A 23,630-nucleotide genomic window follows, 5' to 3' on the forward strand; every position below is an offset into this window, starting at 1 on the left:
AGCAGGCGCAGAGGGAAGAAAAGGAAGCTTTAAGTCTTCTTTAGTCATTATTAGCAGGACAAAATCCATTGAAAATGATACCTGATAAAACTGCAGTTCCATCTTTAAGAAAGCAAGTCAGTACTTGAGTTAGTACAGCAGAAGACATTCTCTGAAGTACAAATTAAGATGATTTATAGGGAGAGATTAAATACTTTCACAAACTTTTAGGATTTTTAAAAAGCCAGGGATTAAAAAAAAAAAAAAATCAAATAAAAAATTAAAGAGCTTCCAGGAGAAGGAACTACATATGGAACACAACACAAGAAGACAGCAACCTGTCAAGGTGGGTTTCCAGAAATAAAATATGGCAAACCATCTGCAGACAAGAGGGAGGTCTTCCAGATTCAATCTTAATGTAAATCAATTAGCTATAACCTTCTCTTCCATTTCTGTATTTGCGTTCATTATATCATCCACGTCTTCTACTCGAAATATTATAAATAACATTTTCTTAATTTTACCTTAACCTAGATTTAATTAAAAAAATATTTCAAGGCAATTTATTAACAACAAAGCAGTTATTCAACCCAAGGATTTGGCCAAGAATCTTAACCTCCCAGCATATTCTGCTGACTATCCAATAAAGATAAAATATATAACCTCAGAAGTTGCACACGGTGGTTTGATTCACCATGGATCAGGAAAAGAAGGAAAGTTCTTTTACACCAGAAGACATCTCCAGCAAGCAATAAGATAAAGTAAACCTGCACGGTAGAGATGGGCAACAGGTTTATGAATGAGTCAAAAAAAATTTATATAGATGAATGCAAGAGCAAATAAACATAATGCCATCAGTTATTCTTACAGTATTTCCCCTCCCTTAATTAAAAACCTCTCCTGCTCCTATGTATGACCACCGCCCTTTATTCCCCCATCTTTTTACTTCAGTGAAGAGCCTGACTCCATCTTTTAAATAACCTCCTGTAAGTACTAGGAAGCTGGTGCTTGCCAGCTCTTTTCCAGGCTGAAGAAGTCCCATTCCCTCAGCCTCTCCTCACAGAAGTGCTCCTGCCCATCTCGGTGGCCTCTGCTGAACATGCTGCAGCTGATCAATAAATTTCTTCTTTCGCTGTGGTACAGGAAAAATCACCCAAAGCTGGATGCTCTATTCCTGATGCAGACAAGTAAAAGGAAACAATCACTTCTCTTAATTCCCTGGTTAATGCTCCTCCTGATATCACCTGGGATGCTGTTGGCCTTCAGTCCTCCCAAGACATGCTGGCAGGAGTGCCTGGCCCACTGTGCTCCACGGACCACGTAACTTCTGGAGGTCAGTCCACCCCAGATGCAAGACATTTGTTCTTGCTGAACCTTATGAAGTTCCTGCTGGTCCAGTCCCTAGCCTGCTTAAGTCCCTCAGTACCCCAAAGCAAGTCAACTGCGCCCACATTTTGGTGTTCACAAACTTAATAAGTTTGTCACCTCTCTCAGGTCACCGATAAAGACATTAAACAACCTAGGTCCCAACAGACCCCTGCAGGTCTGCTTGTAACCACCCTGCAGGTAGGGCACCAACCGCTTAGCACTGCCTCTTGAGGTTAATGATCCAACCATGAGTTCCATGTTTGACCAAGCCTGTCAACTTCCTTACTGACTTGTTCTCCCAGTTACTGGCACGGAATATGCCTGTGCTTAGAGGAACTGGAACTTGTAAAAAGCCCTGATGAAGAAAGCTCAGAAAAGGGATGCTTCAGCAGTTTGGCAAGGGGCACTGCAGTTTCCAGCTGGCACTGTGGGATGCTGCAGTCTCCAGTATCTCCACCATTATCTAATTAAAATAAATAAATAAATAAATAAATAAATAAAAATCCTTCTGTTTCTTCTCCTACCATATGGCTGTCTACATAATACCTGAATTAACATAGGTTTTCCCACAGCCAGACCAAGTGTTTTAGGATTTCTAAGCAAGGCACAAGTCCAGGGAGGAAAGGCATTTCTTATCAGAACATTTTCAATTGTTGGTATATAAACCTACTTAAAAATTATTCTCATTTTACTCACAATCTTCTCTTGGCACAGAGAATTAAATGTACATTAAATAAACCAACTCTTGGATCTGTTTAGAAATACAAACATATTGCAGGAAATAAATATCTGTTCAGAAGGGCACTAGGGATTTGAAGGTATTTTTTGTGCTTTTTCATTATTTCTTCCTGTAACTACTAAGATTACAAAAAGGTCATTTTTAACATTCATTAAAACAGCATGAACTTTTCTCTTCATGGCTTATATCTGAAGGGAGGGGAAAAAAAATAGTCTCATTTTCATTAAAATAAAGATCTTCTGAAACTTTTATTTCCCTAGAGTACTACCCAAACCCTCTGCAGAACCTACATGCTTTAAAGGTGGTTTGGGTGTTTTCTTGTCACAATTTTATTTCCAGTGTTGAAATTCTTTCTCTGAGCAACAGGCATGGATATTTTTTTCCTGTAAATCTGAAAGGATCAAAAAAGTCACTGGGTATAAGCAGTCAGTCACAATCTCTTGATACTGATGAACAGAGGAAGTTCAGGTCATATATAAGGAAGAAGTTCTTTACTGAGAGTGGTGAGGCACTGGAACAGGTTGCCCAAAGAAGTGGTAGATGCTCTAACCTGGCAGTGTACAAGGCCAGGCTGGACAGAGCCTTAGGTGACGTGGGCTAGAGGGAGGCATCCCTGCCCATGGCAGGGGGTTGGAACTAGGTGATCTTCAAGGTCCCTTCCAACCCAAATCATTCTGTGATTCTAAGATTCAGATTAAATAAGACAATTTGATCGTGTCTTTTTCCCCTTTTTCTGCTTGTTTCTTTCAATAGCCTGAATACTTAAAGTTAAAAACAAAAAAAACCCCAACATATTAAACACAGTAGCTGAGTGAACAAAACACAGATTACTATACATGCAAGGAACATGTGCATACATTCAAGTACTTTTTCCTGTTACAAACAACAACAAAAAGAAGGCAAATTTTTCCTTGTTTATGGGTTTTGCCTTACAAAAAAATCTTATCAACTGCTCCTCTCCAAAGCTTCACACATGTAAGAGCCTGGTTTGTGTTTAGGAAGAATTCTTTATTTCTACTTAGCCACGTAATTTTAATTGAAGGGTCTCGCTATTTTCAAGTCCCCCAACATCACAAAAGAACCCAAATAAATTCTCTTTCCTACTTACACCTAAATAACAGAGATGGATTTATTTTTTTATATGTAAACCCATTTTTTCAACAGAAATCTATACAATCACAACCATTCCAACTACAGATGAGGGTAAATACCCTGATATAAAGGGCATCAGGAATGCAGAATGACAGGTCATTTTGAAAGAACCTCACAGATCTCTCTTCAAACTCCTATGCAAAGACAAACTCCTCCTTTGCTACAAATTTCAAATGAGTCAGTCACGGACTTCAAAATCAAGAGATTCTGATGTAGTTTGATTGCAAGTTTTTACTCAAAGAGCTGAAGTATCAAACAGCATTTTGTAGCATCCTGATGGTCTCAAACTGCGGGAAGGCAAATTCTCACTGCACATGCAGGTAAACCCTCACAGTGAAAGTAGTTTAAGCTCTGGGCCTGAGAGGCAGTGAAATCAGCATCTTGGGACATAGTCAGGACTCAAGCAGATGAGGCTTGAGCAACGTGACCCAAGTTTGAGGTTAGCCCTGCTTTGAGCCACCATCACAGCATGCTCTTCTGTGGACTACACAGCCTTCAGAAGTTTTTCTTCTAACGTTAAGACTCCATGATCTATAAATGCGGATTTTCTTACTTTTGTGTTTTGTTTGTATTAAACACATTCCATACATCAAGGCACTGCCTACTGAGATAGCTTCAAAGACCACATTTGGAAGCCCCACCAACAGGTTTAAGCCCAGTTAATAAACTGTGGAAGAATAATTTATGATGGGTATAAAACTACATCTCTGTATAACTGCCTCTGACTCACATTTTCTGAGACTCAGAGAGTTAAAAAGAGAAGAAAAAAATCTTCTAAATCTTCCATTTTACCTTAACACTTTATACCATTATCTCATTACTACAACTGATAGCTGAAGGGTTACACAAAACCAGGACAAAACAGATTTTACAGGAATAGGTGAATACCTCCAACACCTCCCACACACTTACACATTATATCCAGGCCTCTGTCAGGCCAAAGGATTTTTATTGCTGTGGATTTCTCATCATTCCTCTGATTTATTTCCACATATGCACAAAGCAGCACCAGTAGGGAAATTAATGTCTGATAAATACGGCACCAGCAACATGAAAAAGGAGTAAAGATTGCATCAGAAAGGTATTAAAGTGAAAGTAATTTCCTTAATTCTTCTTGGTTATTCAATTCCATCTGAAGTTTACAGTAGTAATAACTATTTAAAATGATGGCTATTTAGGTATTCATGTGCCTTTTGCTGTTAATACTCAATTCACAAAATAAAAAAACCAAAACAATTAAAAGACTGCTTCTGCTTTGCCTGACAAGCAACTAATCCCTTAAGCTATGTTCACTGTTACGATCCTACTTGGAGACTGGCGTTGTCTCGGTTCATGGTGGTTACATAAATGTAAGCACATTTGGATTGTTAACATTCAGCGAGCTTGTCTTTTCATAAAGTGCATTTTCTGTTATATCTGAACTTGTGTCAGTGCAGGCTATTGATGGAAGGGATGCTCCCACTTTCTGCCTTTTCATGGCATGAGATCTAGCAAACCTAGTATCATCAGATGAATGGTTTTAAGCTGGATGCATGGAAAAGATTGGGGGAATTTCTGGTAGATTAGTCCTCCGTCAAATCAGTGGCCAATTCCTCTTTCAGCTTCACGACCACTGACTCAATCTCACTGTAAGAACATGGTGAAAACATGGCCAGGGGAGGGCAAGTGTTATATGGCTAGCCATGTATAGACATAATGACTAGATGGCAAAGTAGAGGGAGAAACTGAATTACCAGGACAGAGATTAGCACAATTCTGTCAACTGGTTCATCAAAACATTTGAATGAAGGCATTACCTGCCTGGTTTGGCTGCCCACTTGCCAGAAACACAGATAAATGGACTGTCTTGTAATCACCTTATATACCTTGGTTTTAGCTACAAAGATTCCAGTGAGACTTTGAAAACAAGGTCTGGGGCAAAGGAGATTTTAAAAGCATAGATTTGAGGTCCTTGATCTTCATAGAATAAGCCTCTGATGAGCTGGACCACTAAAGTTAAGCCAAAGCAAAACACGTACAAGCAACAGAGACTGGATGCAATCAATTCTCCAGTTCAGTTTATCCAACTGACACATGCCTATAAGAAAACATTTCAAATATTTTGATACCATAGCTTGATTAGTAGCACAGATGTCCTCCATACAAAAGCGACAAATTCTTGTTCCCATTTCATATGCTTATCTAGACTCCAGAGACATAGCAAAATGCTAATCCATCAAGCTGCACCAAAACAGAGCACTGCTGTTCTCAGAAGATCACAAAACAAAGCTGGGCAGGACCAGAATATACTGTGGTATTCATACACAACACTGAATTCAGGGGTTTCATGCTTTTAAGTGGTGCAAACACCTCTAGCTGAGGTGTTGATGAAGAATAAACAAACAAGTATTTCCACATGAAGTGAAGCCAAATCCTCTCCCAACCCTAGTGTCTCAACCTGACAGAACAGAGTGAGGCAACAAAAAGGAGCTTTGCGATTCTAAGTGTGAGTGATCAGACTCAGCACACAATGTATTTCATGCAAATCCAAATCAGGAAACAGTGCATTGCCTCAGGTAACTTCAACTGACTTCTGCTAGGTTTTACTTGGGCAAAAGTCCTGTGGAAGTCAGAAACTGAATTTCTAAAGCCATATTCTGGGGTTAAAGCCAGCTCTAAACTGCAGTCAGCTAAGAGCTAGTTTCTAAACCTAAGCCATTTTCTGTAATTTTATTATTTTTCTCTAAATACAGGTTGCTTTGCTGCAAACTGAACAGCAGAATAAAATGAACCGACCCACAACATTTTTCTTTCCAGACTTTTGTAAATACCATTTTTTTTCCTTGTCTCATCAGCCTTCATATAAATCATAACTAAACATAGTAACAACATAACACTAAAATCTGCCAGGTTGCTCTACCATCGTTATTGAATAGGTCTTCTTTATCAGGAAGACAACATTTTAAAAGGGAAAACTATTTCAGTAAACTCTACTGGTCTGTATTACCATCCTGAAACACTCAAAAATAAAGTTACAAAAAGCTGTGTCATCTCACAGGGTCAGATAAAGAAAGGAGAGTGCCAGACAGATTAACTAAATGAGACTTGGGTTAGATGTCAATAGGATTAGAATGGACTTTGAGTCGCTGCTAGCAAATACATCCGCATGCCCCGCAGAGAGCTCGCTAAGCAGGCGCGTGCCTTGCCCTCTGTAGCAGCTCCAGGCCTAAGTGGGAGAAGATGACAGCACAGGCTAGGGGAGTGCAACAGGGGAAAGGTTTCAAATACATGCCTCGGCCAGAGACTAAATATGAGGAAGCATCAGACAAGCTAAAGGAGTCTCAAACCAAAATAAAAAAGCTTTATTGTCAAGTCACAGAAAGCCGACTGTGTTATTCTTAAAATGCACGCCTCCATCCAGGCAACAGTGCAAAATGGACAGCTGGTTAAACCCATCCAGAAAAAAAAAAAATAAGCTGCTGCTGTATTTAACAGATGGTGGCACAGGTTATGAAATTGGTGCTTCAGTCTCCAAATAGAATTTTTTAACATAACTGAGATACAATATTTAAACAGCCTTAAAATATTTCCCAAATTAAACAAAACTAAGCATGCACTGTAGTACATACACTTATGTTTAGAACAAAAAATGTTTATAGATTTTATCCTATTCCACATTTCTGCTGAGAAAAAGACTTCATGCTTAGAAAACCGAGGAGTTTTCAGGTAATTTTCTTGCAAATTAGAATCATAGAATAGTTAGGGTTGGAAAGGACCTTAAGATCATCTAGTTCCAACCCCCCTGACATGGGCAGGGACACCTTACGCTAAATCATATCACCCAAGGCCTCGTCCAACCTGGTCTTGAACACTGCCAGGGATGGAGCATTCACAACTTCCCTGGGCAACCCATTCCAGTGCCTCACCACCCTAACAGGAAAGAATTTCCTTCTTATATCCAATCTAAACTTCACCTGTTTAAGTTTTAACCCGTTACCCCTTGTCCTATCACTACAGTCTCTAATGAAGAGTCCCTCTCCAGCAGCCCTATAGGCCCCCTTCAGATACTGGAAGGCTGCTATGAGTTCTCCACGCAGCCTTCTCTTCTCCAGGATGAACAGCCCCAACTTCCTCAGCCTATCTTCATAAGGGAGGCGCTCCAGTCCCCTGATCATCCTCGTGGCCCTCCTCTGGACTTGTTCCAACACTTCCATGTCCTTTTTATGTTGAGGACACCAGAACTGCACACAATACTCCAGGTGAGGTCTCATGAGAGCAGAGTAGAGGGGCAGGATCACCTCCTTCGACCTGCTGGTCACACTCCTTTTGATGCAGCCCAGGATACGGTTGGATTTCTGGGCTGCAAGCGCACACTGAAGCCGGCTCATGTTCATTTTCTCATCAAGCAACACCCCCAAGTCCTTCTCCACAGGGCTGCTCTGAATCTCTTCTCTGCCCAACCTGTAGCTGTGCCTGGAATTGCTCTGACCCAGGTGCAGGACCTTGCACTTATGGTTAAACTTCATGAGGTTGGCATTAGCCCACCTCACAGCGTGTCGAGGTCCCTCTGGATGGCATTCCTTCCCTCCAGCGTATCAACTGAACCACACAGCTTGGTGTCATCAGCAACTGGCTGAGGGCGCATTCAATCCCATTGTCCATGTCAGCGACAAAGATGTTGAACAAGACTGGTCCCAACACCGATCCCTGAGGGACACCACTCGTTACTGGTCTCCAGCCGGACATTGAGCCATTCACCACAACTCTTTGTGTGCAGCCATCCAGCCAGTTCTTTATCCACTGAGTGGTCCATCCATCAAATTGATGTCTCTCCAATTTAGAGACAAGGATGTCGTGTGGGACAGTGTCGAACGCTTTGCACAAGTCCAGGTAGATGACATCAACTGCTCTACCCCTGTCCATCAGTTCTGTAGCCCCATTATAGAAGGCCACCAAATTGGTCAGGCAGGATTTTCCCTTAGTGAAGCCATGCTGGCTGTCACCAAGCACCTTGTTGATTTTCATGTGCTTTAAAATGCCATCCAGGAGAACCTGCTCCAAGATTTTGCCAGGCCCAGAGGTGAGACTGACTGGTCTGTGATTCCCCGGGTCATCCATTTTCCCCTTCTTGAAAATGGGGGTTATACTTCCCTTTTTCCAGTCATCGGGAACTTCACCTGACTGCCATGATTTCTCAAATATGATGGCCAGCGGCTTCGCAACTTCGTTTATCAGCTCCTTCAGGACCGCGGATGGATCTCATCAGGACCCATGGACTTGTGCACATTCAGATTTTTAAGATGGTCTCAAACCAGTTCCTCCCCTACACTGGGTGCAAGGTCTTCATTCTCAGGGAAAAAAACCTTCCTCTCGTTCATATATCCACAAAGCTGCCTTCTATATATACTCCTTTGGCATGTAATACCATACAACTGTACCCAGTCTTCACAGAGAAAAGAGTAATTCCATCACCTTTGCTTTACATCACAGGGTTTGGGGAGGAAAGACTTGTTTGTTTTAAATTACAGGTAAAATTCCCTTCTATTTTTTTATAAATCAAAGTCTTAACCTTTTCATATGGCATATGGAAGAGTGAAGGTATCTTCTCAGAAAACACTGGTTTATATTAGAGATTTTTCTAACACTTGCAAGTAAACTTGTCAGTCATGTGAACTCTTAACCAGGAAGTCCAATGCCACAAAAATCAATCTCAGTATGGGGTCAAGCTATTATTAAAAGTAGCCCAGCAGTTACACAGAATGTAACAGCTTAACTGCAAGTCTTCATTCTAATTGTAAAAATCTATAATATTTGTAAATGTCTTAATAATAAACTTGCTCATTTACAGAGACTTGACCATTCCTAAAAAGAAACATGAACGTTATTAAATTCAAATACCTAACATTACAGATTGGGCAGTCAATTCTCCCTACATACATAGGATGCTGATGCTACAAATGGGCGCAATATTTACTTCAGAGCCAGCATGAGTTAGGTAGGCTAACCTTCACTCTAATACATGGGTGAAAAATTCTCTTCCCACAAATATTAAACCCACAAATTTAACACTGAATAGAATATTTTGCACATTCTATTCATAGATACATAAATATTAAAAGTAATTTATTATTCATTAATCTTCAAAAAGAAGGAAAGAGAATTAAACAAAAGATATTCACGTGCACAGATCTGACTATATAATACTGTCCAAAGCGTGGAAATCCAGAACTAGGTCACAGCTTTATCCTGCAGATCATTTTCAGCTTAGTTTGAACAATAAAAGTCTTTTGAATAAACTGCCTGCATTCAACAATCATGATACACTCACCCACAAATAGAAGCCCATGTATCTGCAGCAGAAAACGGCTGGAGTTGAATATAGTTGTGGGCTGCTGGTTCTTTGCTTCTTTATGTTTAAAGATAAAAAGCAATAAAAATAAAAAGTCTAACTCTTCAGGTCAAATTTTATTTCCAGGGTCTCCAATTTATCAATTCTACTTTGTAAAGTTTTGACTGATCCCTCAGCAATGTAATCTAGGCATGCAAAAGAGGTCTGCTAGAAGCACCAATGCAAATATTAGTCCTCTCAAAGGAATGAAGACTAGATATACATCTGTTTACACAGTTAACATACACAGATTCCTCTACATGTAATTCCTCAAAACATGAGGTGTTTAAGCAAAGTAAAACATAGCCTTTAAGTATGCAGAGACAAAAAACATTTACTTTCAACACAGCCATGATGTAGCTTGGATATTGTTTCCTCTTTTACAAATACTACAACAATTTATGCTGGAAATGTTTAATTTACAATCATTAGATTTCTACTTCAAACTTAAAAAGACCTAACAAGCCAACAACAACAGAAAAACCCCAAGCCCATCACACAAACAACACTAACCTGTCAAAACTTAAACTGAGACAAAAGCACTAATATGAAACATGGCATAAAGGTTTTATTCAGTCCATAACTCAACCTTAGGCAATACGAAAGTATTAAAAGCCATCCTACAAAATATAGATGTAAAATGTATTCATCAAATTACAGGTATGGAATTTGCTCCATCATACAACAAACCTTGCTAGGGCAATGGTAATAGCTTCCCTGCATTCATATCTTCTGTAATTCCAAAGAATCTTCATTATTTAATTATGTAAGCATAAATTTTCAACCCACTCATTTTCATTTCTGCTCTGAGGATATGAATTATCTTGCAAACATTTCAGGTCAAATGTCAAGACAGACCTGTCAAGTTTCAAGTAGCAAGCCATTTCTTTTTATCTAACATAAAAAGCCCCCATATCAGACTTACTTTGCAAGACTCTATTATAAAAATTCAGCATCATAAAAAACCCACAGCATTTATATAGACAATATTCTTTCAGTCCTGCTCCACAAGTGTGATTAAATACTTGGGCAAAAATACATCACATTACTGCTGTACTGTTTAGAATAGACCATTCAAGTCCAACTTTAGACAACAAATTAAGAGGATTGATAATGCCCTTTCAAGGACTTCAGATAATTTTCAAAATTAACCCAGTTGTGTAGAAATTTTCATGTTTGGTAACCTCAAATACTTTTAAATTTATTGTGAGGAAACATATAAACTCCCATTTTCTTTTTTTTAAACAGGTTGTGTGAAACAGCTTGGCAAAGATCTGCAATCACACTGTATCTACTTCATCACAACAAGCAGTAGCACACCTACAACTATTCAATCTTCCATATAGGTAATTAGGGGAAGATCTGCCACAGTAAAAGGAAAAAAAAAAAAGTGTTTTTCTTTCACAGCTGTAGACCTGAACATTTTCTATAGGAAATAAAAGTGGCAGAACTGTGATTTATGGTAAATTAAAACATGTAATGATTCTGAAGCACTACTTAATGAATTTAAGCTAGGTAAAGGCAACCTAACAATATGGAAGTGTAGCAGAGGAGGTTTTACAGAGCTCCAACAGCTCAAAAGAATTATTTAACCATATAAATCTAGTGCTATTCTTAGGCATTGTGCATCCCTCCTATACACCACAGCTGCTCCTCCTGAAGGGCATGGGTCTCCCATATTTAACTCATGGGTCATCAGTGCCTGCTCTCTCTGGCCATCCTGGACACATCGGCACGTGGGAACTGTCATTAAATGCCATGCTGAGGCAACTGAATAAAGTCTTTGAAGCCTTACTGCTTTAGAGCCTATATTTGGTAATGTACATTTACTGGTGCCAGAAGGCGAGATAATGTTTACATGGACACATCTCAAATTTCTCACCCAGTGAAGTAACACACGCTGCTTTTCTATCCCCATTCAACACCAATTCTGAAAATGGATGGATTCAGATACAGGCAGGCGGAGGATGTCCTTCATCAGAATCATCTGACATATTAAAAGCTTCATGAAATGGAATTTAATCACTAAGAGTACAAAACCTATGCATAGTAACAGAAAATTACAACAACTCCTTGATTGCTCCTTGCTGACCATTGTGCTTGTACCACGAATTGTTATCCATAAGCAAGCCTGAGGGCTTTGACACTAGTACACTCAGTGCCTGTACCCATGTTCGTGTAATCACGATTTGGCTTCTCTCTGTTCTCCTTTCAGCTGCTACCAGCACTAGAATAGCAGTCCAAGATGCCTACAACAGAAAGTGAATACCATCTTTTCCAGCAACTCAGCAACAACTATTTTGAAACAATTCCAAAAATCTCCCTTCCCTACCCCAGTAGCTCCACAGACACGCTGGAGTTAGCAAATGCAGCTTCCGGTAGAGCACGACAAAATGACTCTTGGCTTAACACCAAAGTTAAAGAACGAATAAAAATACAGGACTACTAGATTAAGATTCTGAGTAAGTAATTCTTGTACGGGGAATTTCAAATTCCCACAACAAAGATCTATGGTTCTTCCTAAATACTCTATCCCATTTTTTGGAACATGTTGCCATCTGATTTTACAAGAAAAACTATCAAATATGAAAGACTACAGAAAATGCTGTGTTTATTCAAGTATAATTCTCCATCTTCCACCTTCTGCAAAGCAACATCTAGTAAAAGGAAAAAAAAAATAAAATCGAATAGAGGCACTAACCACCAATTTTGTTTCCCTCTGGTCTTCATTTCTATATGCTAAAATCCACAAGCTAAAGCAAGAAGTTTTTTTAGTTGGTTGGTTGTTTTTTCAGAACAGAACAAAGGCGAACAAAATGACCTCCTCACCACATGTCCGTTATAAATAAAATTCATAAACTAGGATTAAGCATCAAAGTCAGGGCTGATATGCAGCAGCAGAATCAACTATAAAAGGCAAGAAACTATTCACCTTTACTCCACCTTATCTGGCATTAGTCAGCACTCCGAATTGTTCACTTTGGTGCTTGCCTTTATTTTATTAAACCAAGTTTGAAACTTACCAAGCAGCATATTTGCAGATAAAGGCACTGACTGCTACTCATTCTGTGCTCTATCCATAAGACAAGCTGTCTTTCCTACATTTAATTTCATAAATAAATAAATAGAGAATTTGAGGGTGATAATTTGAAAATAAAATTAAATGCCCGCATCTGGAAACTGATGTGGATTTGCTTCCTTCTCCTCAGATTGCTTCAGATTTAAACCTAATTTTGTTATATCAGCCTTGGGTGAGATGGTTTACTGTGAGGTGTCCCTGCCCATGGCAGGGGGGATGGAACGAGATAATCTTAAGGTCCTTTCCAACCCTAACTATTCTATGATTCTATTTGAAAAGAAGGAACATGAAAATTGACAGTTTTATTAAGGCTTGATCATAAAGTACTCAAAATTCCAGTTTCTTTGAAAGACCAACAAAGAACACTTCAGCAAAATCATGTGATTCTCAATCAATAATAACAGTTGAAGGAAATACTAACAGAGACCTACAACAAAACTGGTATGAAAATCAGCTTCCCCTAAAGCATTAGCCTCAAGACTTGCTTTTTACAACCCACTAACAAGTAAGTTTACAACATTCCTCCGAATGTTATTGGAAGCATCTATCCATGTATAAACATTATATTAACTTTTGCATAATTTTAATTAACTCACTGTCAAGTCTTACAGGAAGTCTCTGCAATAAAATCTTCACATCAGCAAAGAGCACACTAGCTTCACTTAAATGTTGGTTCAGTCATGCAATATGACTACTGTGAACAACCAAGACTGACGGGCACTGACGATGTACAAGAGCAGAGCTGGCCAGAGACATTTCAACTAAGTTTGGCTAAAACAGACAACGTCATTAAAAATACAAACAAAAACCATAATCTTGGCTCATCTTTGAATGTTGTTTCTGACTGCAGTTCAAACTAAGATTTCGTTCCCTGAAACTCTGGTGCAGTGTCATCTGGTATAAGAGTATATTTAAGTGAAATTACATTCCACAATACCCATAATCTTTGAGAATTAATAACCTCTTCTCTCACTGATCTTCCACAGATAAATGGATTTTTATGAAGTACTTGTTAAGGAGTCTACTATTACAGGAAGGCTCAAAATTAATTGAGACTCATCTTCCAGGAAAAGTTTGAGCAGCACAGGAAGATAAAGCACCATCCTGTCTCTGAACAATAAGGTGCTTTTCCCCCTCCTTATTCAGCACATGGCTCTGGAAGAAGAGACAATTATGTACTTATTTCACAGGATGGATAAATATTATTGAACAGTCAGGTATTTATGACTGGGTTTGTGCTTCATTTTACAAGTGGAAAAGTTTGGGGTTTATTGCCAAAAATAGCTATACAAGTGTACAAAGCATAAATCACTAAAACATGCAAGCCCAATAAAGTTTGTTTCCACCACAGATCAACAACCTGGATTAAGAAGTGAGCCCTAAACTTTCAGTCACACCACACAGCTGTTATGATGCACAACTTGCTTGCACAGATTAAAAGTATATTCATTCACAAGCAAAATGACATAAATATTCAGATTTAGTATGTCCTAAGTAACATGTTGTGCATCAAATACAATCACAGAACACTATCCCAAAAATTAAATTTATTTCAATGTTCATGTTACTGCTCATACAAATATTAATTCTATAAATAAATAAAAAAAGAATAACATGAATTACTGCAATTAGGTATTTCAGGCTTTAAAAGCATACAAAGGCCTCTGCTCAGTCCCTTACAGTATATAAATGGTAAGCATGTCTGAAAAATGTTAGACAGTATTTAATCTAAGAAATCCTGAAATAGACTGCTATTTTAGAAGAATTATTTTTATAGTAATATGATTTATAATACCTTTCCTGAGGCTTACTAGCATTTGCCACATATATTCACATCTAGATTGACAGTAATCTACCTTTAAGAAGAGAATCCTAAATTTACACCATCAACTATGAAAGATTTTTGAGTATCATTGCACTTCACTGCTTTATCACTATTCCATTATTTCTCTATATTAAAAACATTTATCAGACTCCAGAGACAGATTAAGTAGTGCTAACTAGAATGTACGTTAAGTATCAGAAACAGATTACAGTGATGTGGATCTCTGCCAGACCAAGAAATATTACCATATTGTAACTCCACTGAGGAGATTCCAGCCAATGCTACAGTATGACTTTGAAGTACTAAAATTCTGGAGATGAAACACGTTGTTTTTTTTCAATCTCTTAAAGAAAAAACACATTTAGTTCCTTTGTGCTTATTTTGAAATTGGTACTACACTTATATCAAATGTTTGAGAGAATTTCTTACGCAACATGATACTGTGAATGTGGCAAAACTGCCAATATTCAGATTAACATCCAGTTCCTCAGCTGCACTAAAAAGCACTCCAGGGTAAGACCACCTTCATTCCTCAGCAGTGGTCCAAGCTACTGACATAAATTAGATTAGCCTGTAATCTGAGCCAGCTCTCAGGAGAGATGGAAACCATCACAGTCCGTAGACACCAACACAAACATTTTCCAATTGCATCCCTGAGCCATTGAACGCCAAGTACCATTTTGGTACCTATGTCCCACTAAGGCAGAGACTCATTTTGTGGTAGTGGAACCAACCTACCAAACTCCTAGGCAAAACCTCTAGTTTTATTTGGTTGATTTATATGGGATACATAAAACTCAACGAATTTCTTACTTGTTTCTATCTCCATAACAACAGTACAACGAAATAAAATCCCAGTTAAACTTTGTCACAAGCATTCCATTTAACTCTAAACTGAATCTGCCAAATAATTTTAAATGGAAAACCAAAACAAAACAAACCCACAAATGTAATCCTGTCACTGGCAAGATAATTTCAAGTTTCTTTACACAAAGTAGAAAAAAAACCTACAGGATGCTGATGGCAGTGGCACAGTGTGTGATCTGTCAAATCTGCATTTTTACACAAAGTTTCTATTTGTGGAAAATACCCATTATAGTTTTTTAAATCAGGTTTCAACATACTTGCAGTCTTACTACAAACTGAGAGAGAGCCTTCACTGTGGGTGATTTACAAGCAGCAACAAATTTATCCTCTGTCAAGGAGCTAAACTCAATCCCAGCTTGTGACCACAAAATACAACAGATTTCCACAAGTCTGTAAGAGTACTCACCTGCAACAGCATTTAAGTATTTCTGCAGAACTATACTTTTAAGGCCCATCAGACCTACCAGTAAGTAGGCCTGAACTTTTTCTTTAAGTGTTGCTCTCAGATGTTAACAAACCTCTTAAATAATTCTCCCTACATTCCCAGAAAGCCTGTTGAGCAAGTCTTCTCCCTCTTCACATTTCTTTCAGATACATAGAACTATAGTATTGAAGTGCATAATGCTATCTGCAGAACCTTAACTGATGTCTCAGCAAACTTCTTTTTTTTAACAACTCTTGCAAGGTTTTGATTTTTCATCTTTTCTTCCCTCAACATTTCCCCACTATCGCTGCTTGCAACACTTAAGAGAACATCTGTGAACCTGTTTTGTTTGGAGGTATACAAAGTAAAAAATGTTCCAGTCATTGCTTTAAGATGTTCTACAACGTATGTATAACAGAGGCTGTCAAAAATTCAAGACTGTCGTTCTAGAAGAATTCACAGAATCACATTTTAACAAAAACTGGATTTCAAAAGAATGTTAGAACTGAGGAAGACCTGGAGTCTCAAAGTTCACATATTAAAATTTCTCACTGACTTTCTGCTTATCTTCAACAGCTTCTAAAATGAAAGCTTAGGCATATCCCTTTAATAATTATGGTGAGCTAAAGTTTACGCATGCAGATTTGTGGCAGGGAAGGTTTGCTACTTCAGTAGGCTCAATTAGTTGCTGCAAAAACAGTCTTAGCATGGAAAAAAGTATTGATCAGCTCTGCTTTTCACCGTAGTTAGACTGAGAAATAACCAAGTTAGTGGATCCAATACTATACACGGAAAAGACTGAAAATAAACTGTACTATCTCTTTTACATAAAACCACAATAATGATTAGTCACATTCCACATATTTCTGGATTCCTGCAAGCTAGAGTAGCACTCACAGGCTGAGTCAGAAATGAGCTCTCCATTCTGCTCAGTATTGCATAAGCAGACAGAGACATCACCAAAAGTTTACATTCTAACTTTTACTGAGAAACAAAGCTGCTTTACCAGGAATATAAAGCAAGTAAATCCCAGGTACATCATATACCATGACCATGGCTTTCAACATTCACAGAAGTTGTGCTTAGGAAGAACTCTGTTAAAAACAGAAAAGCACGCCATGCCCTTAGTCATTTTGTTTACAGTGCCATAAAAGTACTGCTTACAAAGTCTGCTGCAAGAACCACATTCAGACAGCCTAATTTCCTACTACTGCCTTAAGCCAAGCCAACAAAGAGTTATGTGCCTTGAATGATCTAATACTTTCAGTTTAGATACACACAAACAGCATTCACAAGTTCCAAGGTCAAATACAGATTATCAGTACCTGAAGTTGTCCCTAATTCCACACCTGAGAGGTACAACCTATCCCTATTCAGATCCCCACTGAGCTTTCCAGTTCCCACTGCTGATATCTGGCAATTTTTAAAATGCAGAATTCAATGTTCCTGTTGTACAGGCGATGATTTTGCTACACTTAGAAAGTTAACATTTGGGTCAGCCACTGGCTTCCCAGCGTTCCCAACAAGGGAGGAGTTAAATGTCCCTCAGTGCACATCCCCTCCAGTATTTCATCGCGTTAGACAACAAAAGTAGAGAGAAACCAATTCAGGTAACAACAACAAGGGTGGGTGGCAGGAAGGAAGAAACCATTTACACTGCCAGCCTACACTTCCCTCTAAAGTGCTGCACCAAGGCCCAGCATAAATATCAATTATTATCTCATCCACAGGTTACAGCAGTTCATCCCCAAATAAAATTAAATGAAGGACATGCAAACACCATTTCAGAGTATGCCTAATGTGTTCGGGTGCTGTGGAACTTCCACTACAGTGTCATTCATAAAATGCTAGACATTACTAAGATACTTCTTTTTGGTCGTTATATAAATAGGTAGGACGTTTTTTAATCTGTAGAAGAAAAAAGATGGGTGGGTACGGGAAAAAGTAAATTATACTGAAGTACAGCCAAACATAGACATCCAGCCTCAGCTTTTGACAAGTTTATCCATAGCCACTGCTGCAGGTAACAGATGAGGATGTTCTTTACCTGGTTACAAGAAACACTGCAATATGCTACAAAGGCTGGCTCAATATACAAGGAGTCAGAAGAAGCTTTATCAAGCTCTTCGTTCTAATGCAGATGCCACCAATTCCTTCTCCAAACGGAGGCAACAATCACAAAACAAAACACTGAGAATGACAATGGATAAGACAGGAGTATCTTACAATCAGCAAGTAACAGTGAAAAAATTTAAAAAAAAAAAAAAGAAGGAAAAAACTTCTGTACATAAAAACCTGTTAAGCTATTTCTATCTTGGAATGTAACGAATTAGAACTTTCAACATGGAAGGTACAAAAATACAAACAAATAATTACACCTTTATTAGGAAAAAAAAAACCAAACCGATTTACAGGCCTCACTTATGTCTCCTATGCACAAAGGCTACTAGGAATACAGTCATTTTTAAAACCAGGGAAAAGGATCCACTGAAGGCAAAAGGAAAAGCAGTTAAAATAGACGAACAGTACATTTTGTTCTGATACATTAAAATGCTATGAGTGAACAAAGTATTTTCATTCAATGTTCCAAGAGTATTATAGTGATGCCACACTTATTATTCTTAAATGAAAGAATTGTTCAGACTGAATGATGAACAACAAAGTTCAGCTGCTATGCAACCAGCTACACTTTCGAGTCCCTCCTGTTTGAACCTTATTCCTGGATGCCAGGATTCCTCCACTGAGGTAGCATCAGTTACATATCCATCCTTTTCCTGCTAGCTGCCATTAATATGCATTAAAAAGGAAGTCCTCATATACCTTAAGCTATTCATCACCATCCTATACTAAATTTCCTAAAAATGAATGCACAGAGATATTTCCACTAAAGATGCTGACACTAACATAGGGTGAACTTAGCAGGGTTTCTATTTATTATTCTTCTTCCACCTACTGCCCCCTTTTAACATTTTCCATGTATGTGTTTGAGACCATAGACTCCATCCCCTTGCATGTCTGCAAATGTCTCACACCAAACGTTGTTTTACTAGAAATAATCTCTCCCATACCACCTATATCTCCTAAGTATAGCATATGGATTCAATAGCTGTACATAATAAAATTCAAAAACCTGTTTGATAGATTTCAGTATTCTGCTGTTTTATCAAGTATCAAAAAAAAAACCAAACCAACCAAAACAAACAAAAACCCCACCATGAGCCTAAAGCATCATGCTCAGTTACTGCTCCGACAGAAAAATAATTTGATGTCCTAGAGGGCATGCACAGAACTGCCCAGGAAGAGTTTTTTCATACCTATATAAAACACACCGATACAGGCAACAGTGGCGACCATAACACTTTTCAGACATACCGGCCCCTTACTGTGAACTTCTAACATTGTATCTGTAAGAAGTACCATAGGCACACAGAATACAGAGACACAGCTTCCCAGATTCTGGCGATAACTACCAAAATAAAGAAGATTATTCAACTGAGTAATAACTCCTGTCTGACATAGGTTTTTCACAGCTTGTTTTAAAACAACAGTCAGCTACAGTGTTTAAACAAATGCCAAACTATTTTAATTTGGTCCACTCAAAAAAAAAAACAACAAAACACCTAAGTGTGATTAACAAGTCCATAAGCCACCTCATGTCTCTCTATTATTACAAAAGAAACACAACTTGCGAACAGCCTTCATGTTATTCACAGTCAAATTCTAGCTGCTACCGAACAGTAAAACTGATGAATTGCCTGATGAAATTATTGAAAGAGACTATTCAGAGATGCCTTGTTGCCACTACAAACACCAGTACTTATGTGAGAAATCAAACAAAATTAGGTTCTAGATCGGCAGTGCAGTCTTCAAGCACTGCACCATACAGAGAATTATAGAACAATTAGGGTTGGAAAGGACTTTAAGGTCATTTAGCTCTAACCCCCCTGCCATGGGCAGGGACACCTCACACTAAACCATGCCACCCAAGGCTCTGTCCAACCTGGCCTTGAACACCGCCAGGGATGGAGGTGAACAACCTCCCTGGGCAACCCATTCCAGTGCCTCAGCACCCTTACAGTAAAGAACTTCTTCATTATACCCAGTCTAAACTTCCCCTGTTTAAGTTTTAACCCGTTACCCCTTGTCCTGTCACTACAGTCCCTAATGAACAGTCCACCCCCATCTAGTCCAAATTAAGTTAATGAATCAAATACAGACATATTAGCACATTTCATTCCAGGAATGGAGTTTTAACCTGTAAGTAGCACATGCTGCTAAGGAATAATGCACCATAAACTTATAATACCTGGAATGTGGTGTGTCACTACCCAATTTATTAGTGGAATGCAAATCATAAAGTACTGCATTAATTATTTAAGAAGTGATGTTGAAATGGTTAGCTGGCAAAATCTGCTGTAGCTTTTTTTGTCTGACTAGATGTCAGACAAAAGGAGGCTGGATCAAATTATGCCTACATACAAGTAGAAAGCTTACTAAAAATTTGATAATTTACTATGAATTTCTGTGTAGCAGATCCTTCTCAGAGGTGGGACAGGAAGACAAACACATTTTTAAGAATCAGCAATTACAGTTTTTTACTATTATTATTATGAGGGTTAGTGCGTGAACCTGACATAAACAGTTTGAAACATAACCATTATAATGTTCCAGTAATTCATAGCAGATTTACTAAGTGTGATGGAGTCTTTGTAAACACTCCATCACACTGATGTCAACTCCTACTGAAATGGGAAACAACCTTTTTTGTATATTCAGATTACACAGTGGGTGGATAAGAGAAATGCAAACTGCAAAAATCCTGCACCAAATAAAAACACATATGAACAAAGTGACAGCCTGGTAAGTGCTCCTCTTTAAAGCTCAATCAAATAACAATCCTATTTTCTTTCCTGAACAAACTCCTTCTACCGACATTGGTAACATCTTCATTCAAATGTTTTTGTAATGACTCAGTATTTAAACATCACTGTGTATATAACAAGCCTCTTCCTGATTTGAAGACACAGCATTGCTAGGCCTAGCTATCTCTGTCATTGGTATTCTTATGACATCATAACAGAAGGAAATTGTTTTCATAGTAACAAAACAGTACTTCACCTATCTTAAAATGTGTCTATTTTGTCTAACGTGTCAAACACTACAAGCTTAGTGGCAGCATCATGATTCCCAGGCAGGCAAGACCTAGAAGTAATGTGGAGGTGGCAGCATGTTCAGCCCAGGTGAGAGGGAAGAGGACTGCTTCATGTCACAGCCAAGGGACTCCTCCAGGCAATGTAAAAAGCGGCACAAAGAGATTTGCATCTAACCCTCCACAGCTACTGAGAGGATTTCTGTGATATTATGCTAGACAGACACGTGAAAGCAAGAAGAGGCTTCAGAGTACTCTTAACTGCCAGACAGACCCTAAAATGAAATATATTAAAATGACAGTCTGAAAGGGTTTAAAGTCTGAGAGAGTTTTCTCACTACCCTTTTCATCCAGGGGGTGGGAAGTTATCTATAGTATTTGGGAAAGGCAGATAGGGAGAAAGAAAGAAAAGAAAGGGGGGGAAAAAAAGAAGTGAGCTTAAAACCATGTTTGATCATCCTCTCTTACTGCTTCTGCTTGCTTTTTTCAGCAGAATTCACTCATTTTGGCTGCAGTACAAAAGCTGTGAAAGAAACACTGAAAGTAAGCAACTAAAGGATAATACTGTTTCACCAGCCCGTTTGTCATACATATGCACCATTAATTGTATATCGACGGCTGAAACAAGGGCTACTCGGGGTTACTGTTATCACCACAGGGCAGGTTTTACTCCCAAAACATAACTTCATCCTGAAAGAAAACAAAGGCATGGACAAGCCTGGTGCACTGGAAAAAAATAGTACCTTTAAATGTGAACAGTAGTGGGTAGATAACGTGAAAATACTGTGCCGTGAGAATAAGGAACATATTAAACTGCAGCCACAACTTTTTTTTTCCCGATTAAGTGACTTACGGAAATACGTACAAAACGGGAAAGTCGTACTGAACGCAGGATTACTTATCAGACCTGATCCACCCTCCCTCCTCTTGCCCTTCTCCACCTTCCTACTTTAAATCAACCGAGCGTCCAACCCAGGCTGAAGTACAGTCCGCCATCCAAGTACGAGGAGTGCCCTTGAAAAATGTTCAGATTGCAGCTAGTGCACAAAGAACCTCGCCATGTAATGAGTGTATGAGAATTTCTCTCTTGCTCTTGACCCGGCAGCAAGTGAAGAGATTAACTACCCATCAACATCGGAAGACAAAGCGTCGGTAAGAAACAAGCCAAGTTTGAGAGGAGAAAAGGAAGGAGGCTGAGACCAAATTTCAGCTGGTTTAGACAGGGGATAAAAAAATAAATAAAATAAACAGCTCGAATAAATAATTCTGAATGCTCTTACTTCATATTATCTTTCAAAAAAAAAAAAATGCTCAACATAGGTGAGCAGCAGTGCTACACGAAATAAGCACGGGCAGTCAGATATTTGCTGCCACAGGTAAGAGAAAGCAGACATCCCCCTTGCCTTGCTACATAGAAGGCAACGCTGCAGATTTCCCACTCTGCTACCAAAAAGCGGAGCAGAACCAGCATCTGGAGCTGGAAGAGCGTTTATTAACTCGGAACTTTTTGTTCCTTAAATATTTAACTGAGACAGGGTTTTTTTCTTTCTTCCCACGCCCCTCTTCTTTCTATTTTCTCTGCAAAAAAAAAGCCGAAATAAACGTTATTCCATAATAATATTATTATATAAGGAGCGCGAGACTTACCATATCAGCTGGAACGCTGCTGGACATCTTGATATTACCCTAAATGGCGCAAAACCAACTTAAAAAAAAAAAGGCAAAAAAAAAAAAAAAAAGGCACCAAGAACAGCCGGCTGCCGGAGAGCTTCAAGAAGCAAAACGGGGGTCAGTTTCCGAAGCAGCAACTTCCACGTCCCCTACGAAACAAAGGTGCCCGATGTGCAGCGGGGAACGCGGCCGGCTGAGGAGGAGGAATATCCAGGGGCAAGCGGTGCCGGGGCTGTACCGGATGAGCCAGCGGGAGACCAGAGATGGCAGCAGATCCCTGTCAGCGGCGGAGGCAGCAGCGGTGCCAGGTGGACCAGGCAGGACTACACCGCCACATGAGCTGCGTGCGGGCTTTTTCCCCCCTCGCTCCCTCTTCCTTCTCTCCCAGCCTTGACAAGTGACGACGGGATGATTCACGGGATAATGGTGCGTCCAAGTCACCTCCTCAGCCGGCGCAGGCGACCCGTGCGCGCAGGCAGGCGGGCTAGCAGGACCTCGCTCTGCCCTCGGCGGGGCAAGAGTGCGGGAGGGCCGGGGTGGGCCCGCGGCGGCTCGGGAGGACGCCGGGCTTTGGCCCCCCTCTAGGCGGTGTGCGGCATTCAACAGCGGCGGCCGGGGAGGGCTGCCTGAGGGGCGGCCGGAGGGGAAAGCCCTCCCCCGCGGCGCTCCGGCGGCGACAGCACTCGGCGGGGGCCGGGGGGCGTTCAACGGCGGCCGCCTCCCGCAGCCTCAGGTCTCCGCTCGCGCAGCACGCACCGGCACCGCGCGGCATCATGGGGCTTGTAGGCTGTGGGCATGGCCACGCCCCCGCGCCGCGCCACTGTCGTTCGGGTGCTGTGGGGTCCCGTTCCCGCGGCGGGCCATGGCCGGGGCCTGGTAGCAGAGACCAGGCCCTGCCACCGCCACCGCCACCCGGGCACGTACCACATCAACCCGCCTGTAACCGAGGGCGGCTGCGGCCTCCTCGGGGTGTTTGCGGCTGCCCTTGCAGACCTTCCTCCAGGGATCCC

General features: G+C 39.9%; 1 protein-coding gene across 1 annotated transcript in view; it reads right to left on the bottom strand.

Moving 5' to 3' along the window:
• UBL3 (ubiquitin like 3) overlaps positions 1–22,740 on the bottom strand; it is a 55,107-nt gene extending 32,367 nt beyond the window's left edge. Inside the window, exon 1 of the mRNA XM_057410394.1 lies at positions 22,597–22,740. Coding sequence (XP_057266377.1) covers positions 22,597–22,623 — 27 coding nt within the window. The 5' untranslated portion in view covers positions 22,624–22,740. The remainder of the gene's footprint in view (positions 1–22,596) is intronic.
• Between the last annotated feature and the right edge of the window lie 890 nt (positions 22,741–23,630).

Source organism: Pezoporus wallicus, unplaced genomic scaffold (genome assembly GCF_028554395.1).
Source record: "Pezoporus wallicus isolate ANWC-B61680 ecotype Strahan unplaced genomic scaffold, APGP_CSIRO_Pwel_v1 contig_1876, whole genome shotgun sequence".
In the NCBI taxonomy this organism is placed as follows: Eukaryota; Metazoa; Chordata; class Aves; order Psittaciformes; family Psittacidae; genus Pezoporus; species Pezoporus wallicus.